The 18,597-nt window shown below is 42.7% G+C and overlaps 1 protein-coding gene across 1 annotated transcript; it reads right to left on the reverse strand.

Annotated features, from left to right (window-relative positions):
• Positions 1–11,750: 11,750 nt before the first annotated feature.
• LOC100196802 (early growth response 1) lies at positions 11,751–12,682 on the reverse strand. The gene is given in 1 exon segment (NM_001141824.2): positions 11,751–12,682. A coding segment is annotated over 1 exon segment (267 nt). The 5' UTR covers positions 12,194–12,682; the 3' UTR covers positions 11,751–11,926.
• Between the last annotated feature and the right edge of the window lie 5,915 nt (positions 12,683–18,597).

Here is an 18,597-nt window from a genome sequence, read left to right on the forward strand (position 1 = left end):
CAAACACACCAAGACAGTCGTGAAGAGGGCCCTCAGGAGACTGAAAAGATTTGGCATGGGTCCCCAGATTCTCAAAACGTTCTATAGCTGCACCATTGAGTGCATCTTGACTGGTTGCATCACTGCCTGGTATGGCAACTGCTTGGCATCTGACAACAAGGCGCTACAGAGGGTAGTGCGTACGGCCCAGTACATCACTGGGGCCAAGCTTCCTGCCATCAAGGACCTCTATACTAGGTGGTGTCAGAGGAAAGCACTAAAAAGACTCCAGTCACCCAAGTCATAGACTGTTCGGTCTACTACTGCACGGCAAGTGGTACCGATGCACCAAATCTGGAACCAACAGGACCCTAAACAGCTTCTTCCCCCAAGCCATAAGACTGCTGAACCATTAATCAAATGGCCACCCTGACTATTTGCATTGACCCCCCCCCCCCCCCCCACCATTGTTTTTACACTGCTGCTACCCGCTGTTTATTATATATGCATAGCCACTTTACCCCTACCTAAATGTACAAATTACCTCGACTAACCTGTACTCCTAACCTGTACTCCTGCACATTGACTCTGTACCGGTACCCCCTGCATATAGCCTCGTTATCGTTATTTTATTGTGTTGTTTTTTGTTCTTGTTTTTTACTTTAGTTTATTTTGTAAATATTTTCTTAACTCTTTTTCTTAAAACGGCATTGTTGGTTAATTTGGCATGAGGGCACATGCCAAATCTTTTCAGCCTCCTGAGCCTCCTCTTCACGACTGTGTTGGTGCGTGTGGACCATAATAGATTCTTAGTGATGTGGACACTGCTCATGTCCCTTACATTTACATTTGCATTTACGTAATTTAGCAGACGCTCTTATCCAGAGCGACTTACAAATTAATGTTGATGATGTGGTTGTTACTGACAAGAAGCACATGGCTGAGCTCTTTAATCACCACTTCATTAAGTCAGGATTCCTATTTAACTCAGCCATGCCTCCTCGCCCGTCCAACATTTCCTCATCTCCCACCCCTTCTAATGCGACTATCCCTGATGCTTCTCCCTCTTTTTCCCCTACCCCGCTACAAAGTTTCTCCCTGCAGGCAGTCACTGAGTCCAAGGTGCTAAAGGAGCTCCTGAAATCTGACCCCCCAAAAAACATCAGGGTCAGATGGTTTAGACCCTTTCTTCTTTAAGGTTGCTGCCTCTATCATCGCCAAGCCTATCTCCAACCTTTTTAACCTGTCTCTCCTTTCTGTGGAGGTTCCCATTGCTTGGAAGGCAGCCACAGTTCATCCTTTATTTAAAGGGGGAGATCAAGCTGACCCTAACTTTTATAGGCTTATTTCTATTTTGCCCTGTTTATCAGAAGTGTTGGAAAGACTTGTCAATAATCAACTGACTGGCTTTCTTGATGTCTATAGTATCCTCTCTGGTATGCAATCTGGTTTCCGCTCAGGTTATGGATGTGTCACTGCAACCTTAAAGGTCCTCCATGATGTCACCATTGCCCTTAATTCTAAGCAATATTGTGCTGCTATTTTTATAGACTTGGCCAAAGCCTTTGGTACGGTAGACCATTCTATTCTTGTGGGCCGGCTAAGGAGTATTGGTATCTCTGAGGGGTCTTTGGCCTGGTTTGTTAACTACCTCTCTCAAAGAGTGCCCTGTGTAAAGTCAGAAAATCTGCTGTCTCAGCCACTGCCTGTCACCAAGTGAGGACGCCAAGGCTCAATCCTAGGCCCCATGCTCTTCTCAATTTACATCAACAACATAGTTCAGGCAGTAGGAAGCTCTCTCATCCATTTATTTGCAGATGATACAGTCTTATACTCAGCTGGCCCCTCCCCGGATTTTGTGTTAAATACTCTGCAACAAAGCTTTCTTAGTGTCCAACAAGCTTTCTCTACCCTTAACCTTGTTCTGAACACCTCCTAAACAAAGGTCATGTGGTTTGGTAAGAAGAATGCCCCTCTCCCACAGGTGTGATAACTACCTCTGAGGGATTAGAGCTTGAGGTAGTCACCTCATACAAGTACTTGGGAGTATGGCTAGACAGTACACTGTCCTTGTCTTAGCACATATCAAAGCTGCAGGCTAAAGTTAAATATAGACATGGTTTACTCTATCGCAATCGCTCCCCTTTCACCCCAGCTGCCAAACTAACGCTGATTCAGATGACCATCCTACCCATGCTAGATTACGGAGACATAGTTTAAAGATCGGCAGGTAAGGGCGCTCTCGAGCGGCTAGATGTTCTTTACCATTCGGCCATCAGATTTTCCACCAATTGTCCTTATAGGACACATCACTGCACTCTATACTCCTCTGTAAACTGGTGATCTCTGTATTCCCGTCGCAAGACCCACTGGTTGATGCTTATTTGTAAAAACCCTCTTAGGCCTCACTCCCCCCTATCTATTGCAGCCCTCATCCTCCACATACAACACCTGTTCTGCCAGTCACATTTATTTTTTTTATTTTTTTTATTTCACCTTTATTTAACCAGGGTAGGCCAGTTGAGAACAAGATCTCATTTACAACTGTGACCTGGCCAAGATAAAGCAAAGCAGTGCGACAAAAACAACAACACAGAGTTACACATAAACAAACGTACAGTAAATAACACAATAGAAAAATGTATGTACAGTGTGTGCAAATGTAGAAGAGTAGGGAGGTAAGACAATAAATAGGCCATAGAGGCAAAATAATTACAATTTAGCATTAACACTGGAGTGATAGATGTGCAGATGATGATGTGCAAGTAGAGATACTGGGGTGCAAAAGAGCAAGAAGATAAATAACAATATGGGGATGAGGTAGTTGGGTGTGCTACTTACAGATTGGCTATGTACAGGTACAGTGATCGGTAAGCTGCTCTGATAGCTGATTCTTAAAGTTAGAGGGGGAGATATAAGACTCCAGCTTCAGTGATTTTTGCAATTCGTTCCAGTCATTGGCAGCAGAGAACTGGAAGGAAAGGCAGCCAAAGGAAGTGTTGGCTTTAGGGGTGACCAGTGAAATATACCTGCTGGAGAGCGTCCTACGGGTGGGTGTTGCTATGGTGACCAGTGAGCTGAGATAAGGTGGGGCTTTACCTAGCATAGACTTATAGATGACCTGGAGCCAGTGGGTTTGGCGACGAATATGTAGCGAGGGCCAGCCAACGAGAGCATACAGGTCGCAGTGGTGGGTAGTAGATGGGGCTTTGGTGACAAAACGGATGGCACTGTGGTAGACTACATCCAGTTTGCTGAGTAGAGTGTTGGAGGCTATTTTGTAAATGACATCGCCAAAATCATGTATCGGTAGGATAGTCAGTTTTACGATGGTACTGTATATACACTACCATTCAAAAGTTTGGGGTCACTTGGGGTCCTTGTTTTTGAAAGAAAAGCTAATTTTTTTGTCCATTAAAATAACTTCAATTGGTCAGAAATACTGTGTCGACATCGTTAATGTTGTAAATTACTATTGTAGCTGGAAACGGCTGATCTACATAGGCGTACAGAGGACCATTATCAGCAACCATCACTCCTGTGTTCCAATGGCACGTTGTGTTAGCTAATACAAGTTTATAATTTTAAAAGGCTAATTGATCATTAGAAAACCCTTTTGCGATTATGATAGCGCAGCTGAAAACTGACCTTCTTGAGTATCTGGAGTATCAGCATTTGTGGGTTCGATTACAGACTCAAAATGGCCAGAAACAAAGACTTTCTTCTGAAACTCGTCAGTCTATTCTTGTTCTGAGAAAGGAAGGCTATTCCATGCGAGAAATTGCCAAAAAATGAAGATCTCGTACAACGCTGTGTACTACTCCCTTCACAGAACAGCGCAAACTGGCTCTAACCAGAATAGAAAGAGGAGTGGGAGGCCCCGGTGCACAACTGTGCAAGAGGACAAGTACATTAGAGTGTCTAGATTGAGAAACTGACACCTCACAAGTCCTCAACTGGCAGCTTCATTAAATAGTACCCGCAGAACACCAGTCTCAATGAAGAGGCTACTCCGGGATGCTGGCCTTCTAGACAGAGTTGCAAAGAAAAGCCATATCTCAGACTGGCCAATAAAAATAAAAGATTAAGATGGGCAAAAGAACACAGACACTGGACAGAGGAACTCTGCCTAGAAGGCCAGCATCCCAGAGCCTCTACATACATTATGCACATAAAATCTACATAAAATGAAATGAAATTAACATTTTCATTAGAATAATGTTTGATATAACAAGGGAATATAACAAGGGAATTGGAGGATGAAAAAGAGCACAACCTCAGCAGCTGACAGTGATATCATCTGTACGTCGATGCTAAATCTGGTTTCTACAAAAAGAACAGCAATGGAAATGATTGGGTGATAACGTATAACGGACAATTATAAGGTGCTAAGGTGAGGCAAAATCGACTGGGCAAATTACACTTAACAATGTGGACGTGGTGAGCACAGAGCACACAGATTATGCGTATCACACTCTTCAGTTCTTCAGCGTAATTATCAGAGGCTTCAGCAATATTAGGAAGGAAAGTGGCAAGGGGTTAGGCTCCACATTCCCAAGTCTCATCAAAAGTTTTGATTTAATGGAGAGACTTGGAGAGTTGTTCATGGAAATCATGAATATCAAAATGATACAAAGCTTTCCAGAGACCTGAGAGAACTTGCACACCCCCACACTTCCATTCCATAGGAGTTTAGGTTGGTTGACATGGAAACACAGTTTTCAGAGAGAAAAGTGGTAGGCAGGAAGAAGCACTATAAAAGCTTTAAAGAGAGGACAATGCTTCACTCTCGTCACCCGCCCCTGAAGGTGTAAACATTCTACACTCCTATTATACAACCTCATTATGGAAGCATAAGGGATTTATATCTATTCGGCATCTGGGTTTTCATTAGGGATCAGGCTAGGGTGACAAAATAATTGCCACTGTGCAGAAAATACCATGAACCATGAAACGCTATGGGAATCATCTGAGATTTCATGGGTGCAAAATACTTGATGACAAGTATGGCGTGTGCCCACTCCATCACCCATATTTTAATGTCTCTTGTAGGGACAGCTGAGCTGGGTAATCTTTTATATTCTTGAGAGAGACTGTTCTTTACACCATTCCCATCAGTCCAGAGAAACAATTTATTTGTGACATCACTATAAGTGAAACCAGCTTTACACACTTTGTCATTTTTGGTTCTAAACTTAGCCTGGCCAAATTTGACCAAGCTGCGGACAGCTGTATGTGTGATGCATGATGGGAGAAGGCCAGACGTTTGCACATGTACAGTACACTGCAGTCCACCCACTCCTCGTTCCCACCACCTAGCTTGACTGCTGTCAATGCATTTCTATAATATTTGTCTACTGCCAATACTCGGTGTGAAAATCTGTGCTTTTTAGAGAAAATCTGTTGCTGTTCTCCTATGTGACGGATTGAGAAAGATTGATTCATAAAGAGAGTCATTCTCACTCACATTCAAAGATGAATGTTAGCTTATAAATTGGTAATGCAAGATGTAATAATTGGCGGTCTTATACTAAAATATGAACAGGCCTCCACAATGTTCAGCAGGCTTAATGAATTCATGACACTGTGCTAACATTGGCTCATGGCCTAATTTGCAATTATTCTCAAGTAATTATATTGCAAGTCACAGTAAGGCCCAGTTCTATGACTAAAGCGTTAATGTGATTCAGAACCTCCTATTGGTACTGAGGTTCATTTATGTAACCGGGATAATTATGTCTAGAAAAAAATGTAAGATAGTAGGCAGGTGATTGTGGTGCCTGATAAAGTACAGTGCAAGTTCTATGAGGATTGTACTATTCATCAGACGTTACCTGTGTGTTGCTTACTAAACTACATTGAAATATCCTGAACTCATTGCCCCAAATAATGAAAGGGCACAGTCAGAAAGAAGAGAAGATCAGGACAAAGGACACATGTTAGAACCAGGTATAAACGTGGCTTCTGATAGTTGTCTTATTTATGATTTGTGCTCACGTGCCTCTGTCAGACTGTTTTCATCCTTTTAAGTGGGTTTCACAGCGGTGCCAGTCAAAAGCCTACTAACCCTAAAGAACAAGAGGCCTCATATTATATCTCTACATCAAACGGAACCATTGAGTCCAGTCAGAAAAAATGATTACCAAAAATAGGTTTTCTGTATCTGACCCTGACATTGGTATCACCGCTGGAGACATGCCTATGGGCCTGTTGCTGCCTGCACCAGATACATTGACAGAGAGATGGGAGGGATAAAAGGAATGTTTTTCATAGGGAGAGATATGGTGTACGTGAGTGACTACCCCATATCTAAGACTTAGGATTCGGTGTCGTCACACAGGTTCACGCAAACGGCATGCTCAGCAGCCCCTGGATATTTGCAGCCAAATTTATGAGCAGTGGGGGTTTAGGTTTGATATTCAGGAGCACAACAATAGGTGCTAAAATGCGTATTGATATGTCTCTAATATGAGTCAATATGACTCCAACACCATATACAATTATCAACACAGTACTTACCAAATAATACTTGTTTCTTGAGTGACACAATATATCATCTTGTAAAAGGTGGTTCCTAATAGGTTGTACAATTCCCAACCTGACAAAAACTTTGCCAATGCTGTGAGTTAGGGCATTCACTGCATTCTCCTCCTGTGCCCGATAGTGAGTTGAATGTGGCAGCAGGTCGGTGTCAGACCACAGGCCCTGTGATTAAGAGGCCCTTGACGGCCACTTGTTCCTCTGCCAGAAAGAGGGTGGAGGGACCTCCATGGCTCCTCACCCTCATAGACAAACACTGAGTGTACAAAACATTAGGAACACCTTCCTAATATTGAATTGCATCCCCCTTTGCCCTCAGAACAGCCTCAATTTGTTGGGGCGTGGACTCTACAAGGTGTCGAAAGCATTTCACAGGGATGCTGGCCCATGTTGACTTCAATGCTTCCCACAGGTGTGTCAAGTTGGCTGGATGTCCTTTGGGTAGTGGACCATTCTTGATAGACACGGGAAACCATAAACATGAAAAACCCAGCAGCGTTGCAATTCTTGACACACTCAAACTGGTGCACCTGGCATCTACTACCATACCCAGTTCAAAGGCATTTCAATATTTTGTCTTGCCCATTCACCCACTGAATGGCACACATATACAATCCATGTCATTTGTCTCAAGGCTTACAAATCCTTATTTAACCAATCTCCCGCCCTTCATCTCTATTTATCGAAGTGGATTTAAAAAGTGATCAATAAGGGATCGTTATTTCACCTGGATTCACCTGGTCAGTCTGTCATGTTCCTAATGTTTTGTACACTCATTGTATAATGGCTCTATGATCTACACAAATACCGCAGAGAGTAAAGATGACAACAGCCCTGTGAGGATTGAGGTGTGTGTGGAGCAGTTTGGGATTGGCCCTGAATATCACCTCTTCTCCTTACTAGAAAAACGTCAAAATATTGTAACTTTTTCCGACATGAACCAATTGTGATTCTTGAAACTGAAGACTGAAAACTGAAGATTAACATATAAAATGATGAACCAGCAAGTTGGTGTGTGGTTGTGACAAAATGTAAAAATCAGCCAGACAGATCCCCCATCTTTATAGTTGGCCTGTGCACAAATGATGTCATACTGAAGATCTATTACAAGATCAAGTCTGCATGGCTATGAGGAGAATTGACAAGCATTGTGGTTTATCATTGTGGTTATTTCCCACCCTGCAATGCCACGTCATATTAGTACGGGACCATGTCCACAATGACTCACTGTATTCTAGCTCTGGGGATCTAAATCTACTATGACGATTGACCATTGATTCAATAAGCAAGTAAAAAGTATGAAATCATCAATTATAAGCCCGTCTTTCCAAATGATTTAATGGATTGGAGATTTAGCGAGTCCACTGTGACACCCATTGCCTTGTTTTGTCACATTGTGGTTTCTGAATAAGACATATTATAGTACATTGAATGTAATGTGAAATATTTAAGCCTCCGCCCCTACAAGTTCACATCGCTAGTATGATGAAAAGAGGTTGGTGTGGAGCCCAGAGGAGAGAAAGTACCGTCGACGTTTCTAGACTGTAATGTGACCATAGCGATGAAAGAAACGCAGGAGTGAAAGAAAACACCAGAAATATCATTTGTTCTGTTTCAAAAGCACATGGTTGTTATAACTGTATGTTACTTTTCATTTATGAATATGGACATTTTAAGTAGAAGTAATGCACCTTATTTGAATGTTTTTCCTTTTTTTTCCCCTTTGAAGCCTATGGTTCTTTACTTTTTAATTAGAAATGTGGTTTTGTAGTTGAATTCACTAGATATTAAGAAATTATTAAATCGTGTATATTTATTCTACAATGTGATGAATTAAACTGTAACAAGCATATGATGAATATTGCAAAATCTTTCTGCTGTCACCTCCTGTTAAGATTTGAGGTTCCTCTGAATAAGCACCTCTGAGACATTATTGCGCGGCATGCACGTGATTTTCTTGATTACACCATTGCTCTTTTAACACCATGGTGACCAAAGTTCTGTCTACAATCCTTAATGCAACGACGGTGAAGAAATTTGGCAGAAACAACAAAGCTTTATTACAGGCATCCTTAAAAACGACACTAACAACACTTTAACATGGCTAACAACATCAAACATGGGAGCCATGAGCTGACTGAGCGAGTGTCAGAGTTGACCGAGGCTTGGCACCAGAGAGAGGCCTGAGACTGTTTTGCTGTCACGACGCCTGATGTATCCCAAATTGCGCCCTTTTCCTTACAGAGCACTACTTACTTTTGACCAGGGCCCCTGGGAATATGGTGCAATCTGGGATACACCCAGTGTCGGGTAAGACAGTTGCTGAGACAACAGTCCAAGGAGCCACAGGTGAGGGAGGCACACATCTCACTCCTTACGGCAACACTCAGTCTGATTCCTCTCAGATAGAGAGGGAGGAGAAGAGGGCCGCCACTCTGCCATTTCTGCTACTGCTCTATAAATTGTATGGCGGTATTGGACATAAAATGTCACATTCTGTCACAACCCTAATGCTCTATTCTTCAGTTTAAATTGATTGATGTTATTTTCAATAAATAACATAAATGTGTGCTTTGATGTTTCATTTAGATGTACGTCTCCGGTAGAGTGGGGGAAATATTGATTGAGAAAACAAGAAAAAAAAACACTCAATTTTATCGTAATATATTGATATTTTATTAATATCCTTGTTCTTGAAGGATATCATGTACACCAAATATCTTTGGCAGTTAAGCGCATTCAATGTCTTAAGAAGCCAAAAACAGTCATTTGCTTTCACAAACACAATAACAAATAAAAATAACCACAAAATAATGAACTGCATGTAAATAACATACAAAAATCCCATGCCTACTCAGTAGGTAACAACAACATGTTTGACTCCTGAATACGTACATACTGTATTTACAGTTCAGTTATAAAAAATATATTATTTTGCTTACATTCTTGTGTAATCTGTGACCTCGGTTTCCTCCAAATTGCCCCTTAAAATCGCTCTTACATTCCATAAAAATACACTTCACACCTTAAGGCTACTAATCACAGAGTGATAAACAAAACATAGTTTTGTTTGCTAAGCTTCACAAAAGGCACCAAAACGTTTATAATGAAGAATGTTCATTATTTCATGGTGAAAAAAGAACAACATGGGAGATAGTACAAGTGGGTGATATATATACAAAGCATAGAAACAAATGTCAATCTTACGGTTAACATGCTCGAATACTTAATTGTTCTTCTCCAATAAAGTTATCACACATTGTTACTACAAGAGAAAATATATTCAGAGAAACATGGTGCCATCAAGTTCAAATGATACCATGTAAAGAACGATAATCTACAAAGTCTAAAACAATGAAAAACAAAACATGGCACATGTACACTATACATTGGGCTGTTTGCGTACCATCAGTCTTTTTGAATTCAAGGTTGTCAGTATCAAAAGTACCACCAAAGCCCAATATTCTATGTTCTTTAGATCTCTGAAGACTCATTGAAGTACTGAAGTTGAGTTGAAGAGAAACAGTTCCCTTTTTATCCTCGGTCGTCTCTCTCTGTCATGTTTCATGATCTTTAATCGCTGTATGGACACGGAGGGAGTAAAAGTGCATTTGAAAAGGTAACAATGTTGTTTCCTTCTTCTTTTCAAAAATAAAAATAAATGGTAATTAAAGATATGAAAGTCTTAGCAGATATCAATGTTTTTTGGAGAGAGTGTGGACTGCAGTTTTGACTGAGGAGTGCCCACTTGGGAGATGTAAATGTTTGTGGGGGAGCCGTATGAGGTGGAAACCTGTGTCTGAAATGTACTGGAGGCTGAGGAGTACATGGTGTTGACTGATGGGGAGCCATAAGAGCTGTGCACTGGGGAGGAATAGCAGGAGGGCGCTGGGGAGGGGTATGAAGACAGCACTGGGGATGAGTAAGAGGAGCTAGGAGAGGGGTATGATGTGGAGGGGGAGGAGTACCCTGAGACTGGGGAGGGGATGGCCATGGGGGTGGGCCCTGCCTTCTCCACCTTTCTGTCCTTTGCCTGCCTCAGGTGGATCTTGGTGTGCCTTTTGCGCTCATCACTGCGGGCAAACTTGCGGCCGCAGATGTCGCAGGCGAAGGGCTTCTCGCCGGTGTGCGTGCGGATGTGTGTGGTCAGGTGATCGCTGCGGCTGAAGTTGCGCATGCAGATGCGGCACTGGAAGGGTCTCTGGCCCGTGTGGATGCGGATGTGGCGTGTCAGCTCGTCTGAACGGGAGAAACGGCGGTCGCACGTCTCCACGGGGCAGGCGTAGGGGCGCTCGTGGGGCGGGGTCTTGCACTGGCGGTTGGGGTACTTGCGCATGCGGTTGGACTTAACCGGCGGAGACTGGTAGGAACCTTTACGATCCTGAGAGCCAGTCTGCGTGGCGAAAGCCTTGATGGTGGACAGGGGTGTGAGGGAGAGCTGCTGCTGGATGCTCTGAGACTGGAAAGGCTTCTGGTCAGGGGGAAGCAGGCTGATCTCATCCTGCTGCTGGGGGAACAGGTAGTCTGGGATCATGGGCAGTGCCATGTTGGAGGAGCAGGTCTTGCTGCTGGCGTAGGTGGGTGGTGGGTACTGGACTGAGGTGTTTGACAGGCTGGGGAAGGACTGGTTAGAGTCAGGGAAGAGGTTAGGGCTAACACTAGAATAGGTGGGTGCAGCTGAGTAGATGGGGTTGGAATCACCCATTTGGACAGAGCAGCTCATGGTGTGTGAGGAGGAGCTGACCGGAGCAGCAGAGGAGCACGGGGCAACTGAGGTGGGCGGTTGGGACATGCCTATCAGCCCACTGACCAGGCTGTATAATGGCTCTGCCCACAGGCTGTTGCTGCAGCTGGTTGCCGGCTCCAGGGTGAACCTCCCTGTGTAGGAGATGGAGGGCAGGCGAGGGGTTGAGTAGGTCTGGTCGATGAGAGACTTGTCACAGCCGATAGAGATGTCAGGCAATGCATCTGAAAGAACAACAACAACAAACAGTTAGCATTTAACAGCTGCCATGTAAAAACACATTTACATTTGCTGCAGATGGCAGCCCCCACTACTTTTTAGGGTTCAGGGGGTGAGCACAGAAGAATCCTGCTGGTTCATACAAAATATATCCCACATCAAGTTACAAGGAGCGAGTGCTGACCGTCTCGTATTTGCACCAAATGCATGTAAATTACGCAATCAGTTAAATCATTGAACTTTACTACATATTCATTCATTTTTTGTTGCAAAAATTAAATCATCCAATCGTCAAAAAAAGACAAATACCGGTACAGCTCTATGCACAATAATAATAACACTTTTTAAAGCTATTTATAATTTATCCAAACATCTTAACATATTCATATTTTTTGCATAGACTATGTCAGAACTCAATTGCAACCTCATAGATTATGCACATTTTCATGCATATTTCTGAAATGAAACCATAAAGAGTTCACAGTTAGAGCAGCCCTTACCTCCATTCAGATGTTCGCATGAGTCTCCTGGCTCCCCGGTCCCAAAGCCTACACCTTCTGGTGTGGAGGCAGCCAGGAATGTGGTCCCTGCTGAGTGGAGCAACATCAGCTCCTCCAGCTTGGGGTAGCTGTCCATGGGAGAGTAGGGGAAGCCTAGTGGGTCTGATGTCTGCAGGGCTGAGAGGAGCATCTCTGTCTTGGCTGCAGCCATGGTACTGGTGCTGCCGGTGTTCTGGCTGTCTGGAGACAGAGTAGCTGGAGGTGGAGACGCTGCTCCTGCTTGTCTCAGGTGAGAGGAGATTACCAGCTGTCTTGGTGAGGAGAACTCTGAAGATGCTGCTACTGCTCTTGTTGAGGAAGATGGTCAGAGGAATCCAATGCTGAAAGATCTCAAAGGCTTTGCTGCTTTCAACTTGGCGTCTTTGCAAACGGTCCCAGTCTTCAAAAAATGATGTTGTGGTTCATTCATTCCAGAAGGGTAGGAATGAAAACATATATTTGTTTCTAATAATCCTGATGAGTGACTGATCAAGAATTAAGAAATATGTTGCTGTTGTGTTTTCCCTTTTGATGAACCTTTTATATTTTAGTTCACGTGTTTGGTGTGTGCTAGAATAAGTTCTAAACTTGCCTACTATGGGGCTGTCTGCTCTGTAGCGTATTGACATGAGCTCTATTTGGCTGCGAGGACTGTTTCACCAGGCTGAGGATTCCACCGCTTTATAAAGCCTCTTGCCGTGACGTAAATGTCCAAATTAGGAATGGAGGAAAGCCATATTTAGGCAACGCAGTGGAGTACACGGAATGCTTGTCAGAGTAAATGTGGAGAGCGGGAGACTGTTTATCCAAATATTTTAAAAAAATCTGATATTTCACACGGTGCATATTATAACAAAAGTAGTTTCCATATAGAAATAAGCGACGGCCGCTGCTGTTTTGCCGTGGTTTTCGGAATAAATGCAGTTTTCCTATCTATGCAGCGCAACGCCATTGCCGGAAACCTCGGCTATGACATGCCATATAAGGTCGTCCCTTCACACGAACCGGTTCCGGTGGGTTTCCACTTCCTTGCTCTTATTAGGAGTTTCCAGTAGTAATTCTGATCAAAGCTCGGCAATAAATGTGCGAGACCTGCTCAAATCCAGCACTATTTGAGACAATAACTATAATGTCTGCACCCAATTACATTTTCTCAAACAATGTCACAAGATGTTGAGTGGAAATTAAGGTATATAGCCTACATATACATATATACATACACATATATATATATATATATATTATTGAATAAAGCTCAGATTGTCCCGAAAGTAACATAACGGCGTCGTCGTTATGTTACTTTTGGGACAATCTGAGCTTTATTCAATAAGTGTCCATTTATTTCAATGGCCGCAAACATTCTTACTTCCACTAGATTTCAATATATCTTCAGAACAAGACTCACTCCTCAATGCAATATTGTTTGCGAGACGTTGTGAAAGATGGTTTGGGCAGACCATGTGTTCTGGGCACTAATCAAACTATACCCTATGCTCTTGCATGACGCTGTTCATTATGGAAGATTTGTTGGTTGCACAAAAAATGTCACTGTACTGTAAGCTATTTCACTAGACCTTTGATCATAAGCTTGCTCTCTGCGCTATTGGACATACAGGCCAAAGCCAACTCCGCTGCCCATGGGGTGTTTCTTATTCAATACAGGGGAGTCTCTTTCTCGGCCACTATCTAGGCTACGGGAGCTATTTTTAAAAGACAGCAATATTCTGGTTAGGTGAGAAAGTGACGCTGGGTTGCCCCACGTGTGGGACTCAAACAGTGCAGGAATTCCAGAAAGCGCAAGGAGAAAACTTTATTGCAAGGTTTAGCTATATCATTTAGTAAAATGTTCTGATTTGAACACACAAGTAAGAGTGATCGATCCAATTGAGATGTGTTCAGTTCTGCCTGTTCTGTTCTCTGTGGCGGGTTCTCTAAAGTCAAGACAGGCGCAATAAAGCCCCCGACGCAGTGATAACATTACTGAGCATGCTCCCTATTTCAATCTGCGTATCTGGGTCAGAAGTTCTGGCAGACTTTCTTGATTTCGTATTAGCGATGGTAAACTAGGACAAAACTGAGCTGTCACATAATGCCATCACATTTTTGATGGTGCTTCATGAAATGAGAAAGAAGAAGTGAGAGATTGGCAGGTTTACCTGGGTCAGTGAGTCGGCTACGCAGTGTGATAGGCTGCTACGTGACTGGCTTTGGAGAGCACAGATCACAGGTTGTTATGTCATTTGTCCTACTTTATGACTCTGTTTCAATCCAGGGATTAAAATGGATCCCGGATAGCACTAACCCTTGCGAATTGAAGAAAAATAGCTACGTTTTTTCTTTTTTTATTGTTCACACTTTTGGGGAAGCATGGCTTAATAGACACCATTGTGAAGTAGGCCTAATGAAGTAGGCCTAATGACAATCACCGAATGTCAAAACACTTATGGTGTTTGTAACAAATGTCTCTTTGCATTCATCAAATGTTTATAAGTAATTTGTTAGACAATCAGATAAAAGCATCATGACTGGTTTTCTACATGCCACATTAAAATGTAATACATTTTACCGCTAAATGACATGTATTTACTATTAGACTCATAAAAATGTTAGTGCACTAATAAAGGCTCCCCGGAATGTCACAGTAGCAAAAAAAACTTTTCCTTGACAGAATAATTCCTTATTCTCCTCATTGACTGTGCATTTTCGGCAAATCTTACTTTTACCACTCCCTAAATTGTTGAATGTTTTTGCGCTAGTTCTCAGCTGTTAGCACCAGCCAATGACTAGTAGTTTCTTACTGGCATAAAAACGGATTATTGCCATAATTTTTTGGACTTAACATAACAAATCAAACATTAAAGGTGCAATATGCAGAAATCCCTCCGCCATTTCCTGGTTGTTAAAATTCGAATAATTCTCTTAAGTTTGTGATTAACGAGCAACTTAGACTTGTTTTCAATGACAATGAAAGATCTATAACCCACATTTCTATGTGAATTTGGTTCAGGTCACCCAAAAAAAGTAGATATTGCAGCTCTACACCTAGTAAACAATTCATGGTAATTCATGGTAACTTCATAAACAATTCATTTCGACCCCGAGCTTATTTGAAACATGCGTTTATTTGCTGAACTTTTGCCATTGCCCGGCTATTATTTAATTATTTTATTTAACCTTTATTTAACTAGGCGAGTCAGTTAAGAACAAATTCTTATTTACAATGACGGCCTACCCCGGCCAAAGCCTAATCCGGCCTACGCTGGGCCAATTGTGCGCCGCTCTATGGGACTCCCAATCACGGCCAGTTGTGATACAGCCTGGAATCAAACCAGCGTCTGTAGTGACGCCTCTAGGACTGAGATGCAGTGTCCTATTAAAAGGGACAGGCGGCTATTCGATACTTGATGTTTAATTGAAGTTTTACGGTAGTCACTTTGGTAAATTATATTGTGGCGGCTAGGGGAAAATATTATGTGATAGCCTACTGTTTCTTACAGCACCAACAACTAATGTTATTACAGCAGTCATTACAGTTGCGCAGTGTGACCATCTCATGCTTCATGTTTTTTCAGTGATTGAATTTTCTCTGTTGTGGAGACAACAAATAAATATGTGAGTAAATGTTCTGTGTTTTTGGCAATGCAATGGATTTGTGATAGTCTTCTGAACAGTAAGCAGCTATTAAGTCAAATGATGCAGGCTAGTATCTCAGATAAGAGATGGGAAAAACGGAAGGTCATCCACCATTTTAATAGTTATAAAAAATAAAATACATACAGGGTGTGATCTACCAGTAAATTGTTGTATTTTCCTCTTGTGGTTTGGCGGAGGCGGGAAACCTCTCCCTCTCCTCTCCTCTCCTCAGCATCAGTGTGTGTCCCCCATGGCATGGCCCACGCAGTACAGCAGATAAGAGAGAGAGGAATGCTTCCCTCCCTGACAGGGCTTCTCCCTACTGCAGGCTTACCCTCGCCTCCTCTCCCCCCTCACACCCTTACTCTCCCCCTCTCTCCTTGCTCAGCAGCTGATATGTAATTAATCCCTGGTCCCTCGCTGAAAGTGAGAGAGAAAGAGAGAGAGAGAGAGAGAGAGAGAAAGGGAGAGTGCTCCCCTCATCTCTGCTGCACAGGCTTGTACTGTCTCCACATCATTCTCTCAGCTGAGCTCATCTTGCCATCATTATTTAGGTTTTTACAACATGACACAGGTGATAGTTGTGTCATGGCCAACACAGGTTTTGTCATTGTGCACGCACACTCACAGACAGATTTTGTTACGTTACAGCATCGAGTCTTCTTGGGTATGACGCTACAAGCTTGGTACACCTGTATTTGGGGAGTTTCTCCTATTTTTCTCTGCAGATCCTCTCAAGCTCTGTCGGGTGGATGGGGAGCGATGCTGCACAGCTATTTTCAGGTCTATTCCAGAGATGTTCGATCGGGCTCTGGCTGGGCCACTCAAGGACTTTTAGAGACTTGTCCTGAAGCCACACCTGGCGATGTCTTGGCTGTGTGCTTGTGGTCGTTGTCTTGTTGGAAGGTGAACCTTTGCCTCAGTCTGAGGTCCTGAGCACACTGGAGCATTTTTTCATCAAGGATCTTTCTGTACTTTGCTCCGTTCATCTTTGCCTCGATCCTGACTAGTCTCCCTGTCCCTCCCGCTGAAAAACATCCCCACAGCATGATGCTGCCACCACCATGCTTCTCCATAGGGATGGTGCCAGGTTTTATCCAGACGTGACGCTTGCCATTCAGGCCAAAATGTTTAATCTTGGTTTCATCAGACCAGAGAATCTTGTTTCTCATGGTCTGAGAGTCTTTAGGTTCCTTTGGGCAAACTCCAAGTGGGCTGTCATTTGCCTTTTACTGAGGAGTGGCTTCCGTCTGGCCACTCTACCATAATGGCCTGATTGGTGGAGCGCTGCAGAGATGGTTGTCCTTCTGGAAGGTTCTCCCATCACGACAGAGGAACTCTAGAGCTCTGTCAGAGTGACCAAGGCCCTTCTCCCCCGATTGCTCAGTTTGATCGGGCGGCCAGCTCTAGGAAGAGCCTTGGTGGTTCCAAACTTCTTCCATTTAAGAATGATGGAGGCCACTGTGTTCTTGAGGACCTTCAATGCTGCAGAAATGTTTGGATACCCTTCCCCAGATCTGTGCCTCGACACGATCTTGTCTCGGAGCTCTACTGACCAGTCCTTCGACCTCATGGCTTGGTTTTTGCTCTGACATTGTGTGTAGATTGCAGATTATTTTTTATTTATTTATTCAATTTTTGAATACGGCTGTAACGTAACAAAATGTGGAAAAAGTCAAGGGGTCTGAATACTTTCCGAAGGCACTGTATATATTGTCCATCTTCTGCAGTTCTACCTAAAACACATGAACATCAGTCAGACTAGACCTATGTGTAGTGTGTTTGCATTGGCTTAGCTACAGTATGTCACCATGTTGGCAGCTATGAAACTATCCCCATTAAAATTGCTTGCACTGAGGTAGATTCACTATGCAAGTAATAAATGAACATAGGCCTATATAATCACTTCAAATGGTTGCCATAGTGAGGGAGTCTCCAAAGTATCCATGTGGTATACTCAGGATATTTTCCTTAATGGAAATCTATTTTGAACCCATCGTAAATAAGCCCCCGCTCAATGATGATCATTAAGGATAATTGCAAGCATAACACATTATTGATCACTGCTACAAAGAGAACAGAAGTGACAAAGGAAAGCAGATACACAGTGTGAGGTCATTTTGCATCCCATATCATCTTATCTCAAAATTGTACATGTCTTTTTTAGATTACTGTACCAGAGTTCACAAAACAGGAAGTGGTGATGTTTCCTGCTCTCCATGATGTCACAGCGGGGTGCCAGGCCAGAGTCAAATGTGAACACAGCCTTTTTCCTTTCACTCTCACAAACACAGCTTCCTTTCACTCTTTCAATCACAATTGAGCTTTCAGATTACACATCTCTTGAAAGTTCTATTTCTCAACGTGTAATCTCCCAATGCGGACCAAGTGATTTCTCTGTCTTATTTTTTGTAGTCTGTGTGAAATTTTTGTGACAACTATCCAAGGACACAAACAGCCACATATTGGAAAGAAGGAGAGGTTGCTAAACTGTAACGGGATCATATTAATAGACTTCCAGTTAATTCATTTGAGATTTCTATTGATTGAATTATGGACATGCCTTTGGATGTAATTGTAGGTTTTGTGTTCTTTCTTTATTCATACTGAGTTGTCAATGATTTATCTGTTGTTAGCAAAGAATACACAGTGGGAACTCAAAAGTCAAATATACATTTCACCGATTATTCACAAAGTTAAGATCAGAAAAGCCCTGTGACAAATGCAATCTGATTATTACTGGTCCTATTTAGGGTATGTCTGATTATTACTGGTCCTATTCAGGGGATGTCTGATTATTACTGGTCCTATTCAGGGGATGTCTGATTATTACTGGTCCTATCCAGGGGATATCTGATTATTACTGGTCCTATCCAGGGGATGTCTGATTATTACTGGTCCTATTCAGGGGATGTCTGATTATTACTGGTCCTATCCAGGGGA

The sequence above is a fragment of the Salmo salar genome, chromosome 13 (assembly GCF_965601325.2).
Source record: "Salmo salar chromosome 13, fSalSal1, whole genome shotgun sequence".
Taxonomy (NCBI): Eukaryota; Metazoa; Chordata; class Actinopteri; order Salmoniformes; family Salmonidae; genus Salmo; species Salmo salar.